At 34.4% G+C, this 6,475-nt stretch overlaps 1 protein-coding gene across 3 annotated transcripts; it reads left to right on the top strand.

The window, feature by feature from the left end:
* The first annotated feature begins 2,732 nt into the window (after positions 1-2,732).
* Positions 2,733-6,103, top strand: LOC110784455 (F-box/kelch-repeat protein SKIP11). Of its 3 annotated transcripts, none has more exons than XM_021988908.2 (3): positions 2,733-2,879; positions 3,768-3,874; positions 3,999-6,103. In XM_021988908.2, exon 3 carries the CDS (start codon positions 4,148-4,150, stop codon positions 5,489-5,491), a length of 1,344 nt encoding a protein of 447 aa, XP_021844600.1. In that variant the 5' UTR covers positions 2,733-2,879; positions 3,768-3,874; positions 3,999-4,147; the 3' UTR covers positions 5,492-6,103. The 3 variants fall into 3 exon arrangements, with proteins under 3 accessions (XP_021844600.1, XP_056699574.1, XP_056699579.1); XM_056843596.1 differs by having other exon boundaries at positions 2,741-3,416; XM_056843601.1 differs by having other exon boundaries at positions 2,870-3,874.
* Positions 6,104-6,475: the final 372 nt, after the last annotated feature.

The raw sequence follows: 6,475 nt of genomic DNA, 5'->3' as shown, positions 1-6,475 counted from the left end.
TGACTACTCAATACTCATACTTTATGCACCTAATATTTGATGAAGTTTGGGTGTATATCAATTTTAGAAATCGAATTTTAATTTAAGAGACATTTCTACTTTTGTTCTTATTAATGCACCAAACAAAACAAAAGAATTACTCTGCATTTCCAACCAACCTGAATCAGCAGTGAGTCAGTGACCTTTAACCAGTCTGATAATTGATAATATGACTCAATTTGTATGAGCTGAATTCAAATTGATACCAACCAGATATGAAATTAAAACAAGTTACAAGTCGACCATGACTTGCCGTTGACCTTATCTATGATGTATGGGAACCAGATATAAAATGTCTTATTTATAGCATTATTTGTTATTGACCACCGACCTGACACTAACCTAAAACTTATGAGATATAAAATATCCTATACATATAATCGTACAATGTTTAAGTAATTACGTAGTATTATAACAATTGACCTGGCAATAACTGGTATAAAACTTAATTGGAGTGGTTTGAATTCGAATTTGTCTTATAAAATATGATTTCCAAGTTGCATTACCCTCAAATTTAATGCCAATTTTTTTTTTTTTAAAAAAAAATCTAATTTTCATGTGCGAATAAGTTTGAAGTGGAGTAGTTTCAACAAAAATATCAAGAATCAATTCTCTTCATGACTTCACCAATCACAAAAAATGTCTATTCATTTTGGGAATTATAGCTCAAAGTTGACAAAATTCAAAATTCTATTTGTTTTTTTTTTTTTTTTGTTTTTTTTTTGACATCGGCTCAAATAGAATATCAAATCTAAATTCCTAAATTAGATCGTGTTTTTGTTTTATAAAAAATTACTATTATTTTTTTGTTTTTTGATATTTTTTTTATGTTATACTCCCACTGTTCCTAAATGTTCTACCCATTTCAATTTGGCACATTTACCAATGCGCATTTTACATCATTAATATCTCTAATTACGTGTTATTACAAATTATAAATTTTTCATATTGTCAAAGTACTCATTGAGACGAATCAAACAAGACCCCACATAACTATATTTTTTTCTTATATATCGGTAGTAATTCAAGAGATTCTCTTCCATTGTGAATAGTCTCAAGATTCCAAATGGGTAGAACATTAAGGAACGTAGGGAGTACTACGTATGAAGTATTCCATTTGACATTTCACGCTTATCAATGCAAAATTTTAGCATTAGCTAAAACTATAAAAAGTTGGTATTTTAAAAATATTATCAAGATGAATCTAACGAGATCTCACATGTTTTTGTAAGTATTAAATCATGAACAAAAAAATAACAAAATAAACAGTCATGCTTATAAAAAAAATCATGTTGATTTTGAAGTCTGACAACACAAAATTGAAAACTACTTTTAGTGGTTTTTCATACATTTGGTTTCCGTTTTCTAAGAAAACAAAAATCTGAAATTAAAAAACGACACCGAACGTGGCCTAAGTTAGTAGATGCTCGATGTGGCAAGTTATTTGTCGGGATGGCAGTGCAAATTGATCTAAATATCCAAGCATCCAACGACTCTAGGTCGAAAATAGCCAACGTTCTCCAAACCCTTTCTTTTTTACATGGAGTAGTCTTGTATATTGTTCATTTCAATTAAACTTCACATGTTGAGTAGAGTGAGTGTCGCTAAAGTAGTGTTTTTTTTAGTTGAGCTATGGGAGTTTAGTGTAGTACAAGGTGTTTCTTTGGTAAATATTAACACGGGATCAAAAAAAATTCAATCGTTAAGGTACGATTAGATGAATTAGGTGAAAATCACCTTCATCACAATTACACCGGATATGAAGAACCCCTCGTTGAAAGTCTATAATACAACGATCGATATGAGACGAATAATTAATTAATTTGTTAAAAAAAACTTTATGATTTTATATCTTTACCACAAAATATATTTTTATGATTCTTTTAGGTAATTGATAATAAAGTATGCAGGGATTCACAAATATTTGACGTCAAGGTGAAGAACCCCAATGTTTTGATTATAAAATTTAGTGCATTTCATATAATACGAGAAAAAAGAAATGAGTAAGGTTAAAAGTATCACCGCGAGTTTTTAGTTTTTTTGATTTGAAAAGTCATGTGATGTAGATTGAATCATGAACCACATAATAGTCATACATATAGTAATAACATTGATTGTGGAAAAGTGACAACAAAAAACTAGAAACTACTTTTTGTGGTTTTGATATTTTGGTTCTTAGTTTTATATTAAAAAAATGAAACAAAAACAATATCGAATAAAGTAAAGTAATCAATTTTTATATAAATCACGAAAAATTCAACCGTTTATCTTTCAAAACTTTGTAAAACTTCTGCAAATGACATAGTAAGCATAAACCCACTTACTGAGCAATTGTGTCTCGATTCATTTTATGAAAGTTAGTTGAGTTCAGTTAATTTGCGAGGGAAAATGATCGTTCCTCGTCCACACCCCCACAATTAGGAAATCTGATACTGCTTTGATTAGCTCAGAGAACCACAACACCTGTTTTAAGCTCCACAAAATTTTAACGCCTCAATTACAACTTTCAAAAAACTGCCGCTAATAATAACGCAGTAGTTACATACGTGTATAATTAATCAGCGGCAATCAAGCATCTGTGTCTGCGCATCTTCCTTTTACTTTTCCACAAAAGTTAGATAATTTCCAATGAAGGTGAACATGACCTAAGATACTTGCTAATTAATACTAATACTAACTTACCAAATTAAGAACACACACATTAAGCAAAAAAAACCCCCCAAATTTGAGATTTTTCTTCCAAAGGTTAAAAGAAGTTGAACAAGAGAAGGGGGGGGACCTCTAGTGCTACAAAGATATGTGCTTCCAAACAGAGCCCCAAAAGAAACTCAAAGCCGAAGGTAGAATAGCCAAAGAAAGAGAAGAGAGAGAGAAATTGAGAATTTGATGATTTTCATTGCAGAGAATTGAGAATCCAAAGGACGACTTAATTAACCAACTTCTCAATTTCACTCACTTTCTCTCTCCTTTCCCCCCCTCTCTATCTGTCTCTCTCTCTTTCTTTCTTCCCCCACCCTCCCAATTCTTTCTTTCTTTCTTTCTTTCTCCTCTGTTTCTTTGATTCACTGAAATTTCTCTTCATTTACAGCAGTTGCAGAAGTACTCTTTTAAACTGATACAAAACTGATACTTTAGCCCCCCATAAAATACAAAACCAAACTAGATTTTGGAGAGAGAAAGTCAATTTTTTTTTAATACTTTTTTGTGTTTTTGATTCAACCCAATCAAATTATAAGAGGGGAGAAGTGGTTTTTTTTTTTCTAATTTTATTTTTTTGGGATTAATTTACTCCAAATTGTTTTGGGGTTCCTCGTTCATTTTGCCCAATCAAATAACCTCTGTTTCTCTCTCTCCCTCTCTCTCTCTTTATCCAATTCGTAAGTCCCGTCTTTTTCTCTCTTCCTTTCTAAATAATCCCTTTTTTTGAATATTTTTTATAGATTATTTCCTCTCAAATTGTGCAGATCTAACCCAATAGTCGTTCCTCAAATGGGTTTTTCTAATTGGGTTTTTCTACTGATCTGAATTTGAGAGATCTGTTTGTTCTTTTTTTAATTTCTAATTGGGGTTTTTTATTCTAATTTGGTATTTTTCATTTTTAATTGGGTTATTTTCATTGGATTTTGTGGGTTTCTGTTTTTGTTGTTGTTATTGCTGAATCCCTAAAAAAGTTGGGAAAAGGAAGAAAGAAAGAATCTGAAAGATGTAATTTTTGATTTTGGGTACAGGAGAAATGACGAAGTTTTGAGAATTTGAAACGCTTGCAAATTAATCAGGGCACATTTGGTTGTATTGTTCCGCCCTTTCTGGATCGTCGCTGATTGGATTCGGATCGGTACGCTCTCTAAATTCATCTTTTAGATTTTTAGTGGGGGCAATATATTCCTCATTTGGTATGATTTATATCCTTTATAGATTTATTTCTGTGATTTTGATATGAACTTATATTGATTGAATAGGTGCGTTTAATTGGGGGGTTTCAGATTATATCATTGATTTGATCGAAGAAGTTTAGATTTGATTGGAAATTGAATTGAGTAATTGATTGGGGATTGTAATAGATAAAATAGATTTCCTGCCCTCATTGGAGGGTTGAATTAGCTTAGAAATGTTGGAGGGGAGATCGTGCTTGGTTTCGAGGGCATTACTAAGCTCCTGTGAGCAAGATAATAAGTGGACTTGCATGAGTTATCGGGTGGAGGTCGAAATCTCCAATGGCAAACGTCGATTAGAGACTGATCATGATGGGGAAGGAGGATTAAGGAAAACAACTAAGTTATTTGACACTGAGGAGAAGTCAAGAGCTCAATTTGATAAGCTTTCCTTGTCACGTTCCTCAGTGGTGATTAATCACTCTGATAACCAACGTCAGAATGGTGATCAATCTAATATGGATTGCCTAATTCATTCTATAGGGCGTGATATGACAATTAATTGTCTTCTTCGATGCTCAAGGGCCGAGTATGGTTCAATTGGCTCTTTGAACCGGAGTTTCCGGTCTCTGGTTAAGGGTGGTGAGATTTATAGATTAAGGCGGCAATATGATGTGATTGAGCATTGGGTATACTTTTCTTGTCGGCTCCTTGAATGGGTAGCTTTTGATCCAGCTAGTCGTCGTTGGATGCAATTACCTAGAATGAATTCTAACGAATGCTTTATGTGTTCTGATAAAGAGTCCTTAGCTGTTGGGACTGAGCTTCTTGTTTTTGGGAAGGATCTGATGTCCCATGTTATTTATAAATATAGTATACTAACAAATTCTTGGTCGTCTGGGATGAATATGAGCTCTCCTAGGTGTTTGTTTGGGTCTGCAAGTCTTGGTGCCATTGCCATCATAGCTGGTGGTTGTGATTCGCAGGGAAACATCCGTAGTTGTGCTGAGCTTTATAATTCGGAGACTGAAACATTTGAGACACTTCCTAGTATGATTAAACCTAGGAAGATGTGTTCAGGTGTTTTCATGGATGGGAAATTCTATGTAATCGGTGGGATTGGGGGACCTGATGCGAAAGTGTTAACTTGTGGTGAGGAGTTTGATCTTACCACAAGAACATGGACAGAGATTCCTAACATGTCTCCTGGAAACCACGGGGATGCACCTGAGAATGATATGCCCGCTGCAGCCGAAGCTCCTCCGCTCGTGGCTGTTGTAAATAACGAGCTGTATGCTGCTGACTATGCTGACATGGAGGTTAAAAGGTACAATAAAGAGACAAAGGAATGGACAACGGTAGGAAGATTGCCTGAAAGGGCTGGCTCAATGAATGGTTGGGGGCTAGCTTTTAAGGCATGTGGTGATCGGCTTATTGTTATTGGTGGACCGAGGGCTCACGGTGAAGGTATCATCGAGGTTAACTCTTGGGTACCTAGCGAAGGCCCTCCTCATTGGGAGTTGCTTGGTACTAAGCAATCTGGTAGCTTTGTTTATAATTGCGCAGTCATGGGTTGCTGAATGCTGATGATCAAATTTCAAATATAGGGTTGGGTTTGGTGCCTTTGAGTTTGTTCATCCCCCCCAAAGTGGTGCATTTGCCAGAAAAAACCATAGATGTTGAAAGGGTTGCTAATGGGGTAACTATCTTGATGCTTTTTCCCCCCTTCATTTCCATTTTGGTGGCGGGGGAGAATACAGGGAGGAGTAATTAGTTTCTGATTTTACTACTACTCAAGATTCAAATTGAATGTTTTTAGGAGGTTTTGGGGCTCTTTCCTCCCTTTTACTTTCACATGATGAATATTTTCTATTCTTCTTCTCATTGAATTCTGGGCTTAACTTGGAGATGAAAACTTCAACAGGTGTTTGTCATTGTAGCACAGAAACAGGAATTTTAATAATTTCAGGTACCCATACATTCAGTAGATCTTTCACCAATACTCGATTTTTCTTTTTAGCTTTCCTAAGGTTCACATAGTTTTTTTTTTTTTTTTTACATCAATTTCTCCATCTTTGATTTTTCATGGCATTGTCACAAAGGAGAAAATAAGCTCCACATTGTTTTTTATATATCTTTTCACCTTCTTTTGTGCAATTTGCGCGCTATATAAATTTTTTCTTTCGCTTTCAGTTTCTGACTCGATTCTCAAACATTGAACATTGTCTGTTTTTGGATTAGTGATGGCGTTGCTTGTATTTAGGAATGATCCATTGCTAAATTTCTCATGTAATTGATAGATGAGGCTGCTACAAAGAATTGATATGACAGATTGACAGTTGATCAATGCTGGAATATGATTCTGTTACGTGTTGCTGTCCTTTTTTTTTTTTTTTTCTTCCTACTTTTGAAGAATATAGCTGGAACACTTTGCGTTTGGAATCTGCCTTTTGAATTTTTGATATGTTCTGAAAGATAGGTGGTGCTAAAAACTGCTCATAAATCAACTTAGTGAGGTTACTATTTAATCAAGCAATTAGCAATTAGCAATTAGCAATTAGCAA

The sequence above is a fragment of the Spinacia oleracea genome, chromosome 1, assembly GCF_020520425.1.
Source record: "Spinacia oleracea cultivar Varoflay chromosome 1, BTI_SOV_V1, whole genome shotgun sequence".
NCBI classification, from domain to species: Eukaryota; Viridiplantae; Streptophyta; class Magnoliopsida; order Caryophyllales; family Amaranthaceae; genus Spinacia; species Spinacia oleracea.
Note: the sequence above shows the minus strand (reverse complement) of the source record. Positions and strands in the feature narration are given on the sequence as shown.

Bases quoted from the DNA above. Each gene is read 5' to 3' on its own strand.
- LOC110784455 (XM_021988908.2), top strand. From the start codon at position 4,148: ATGTTGGAGGGGAGATCGTGCTTGGTTTCGAGGGCATTACTAAGCTCC.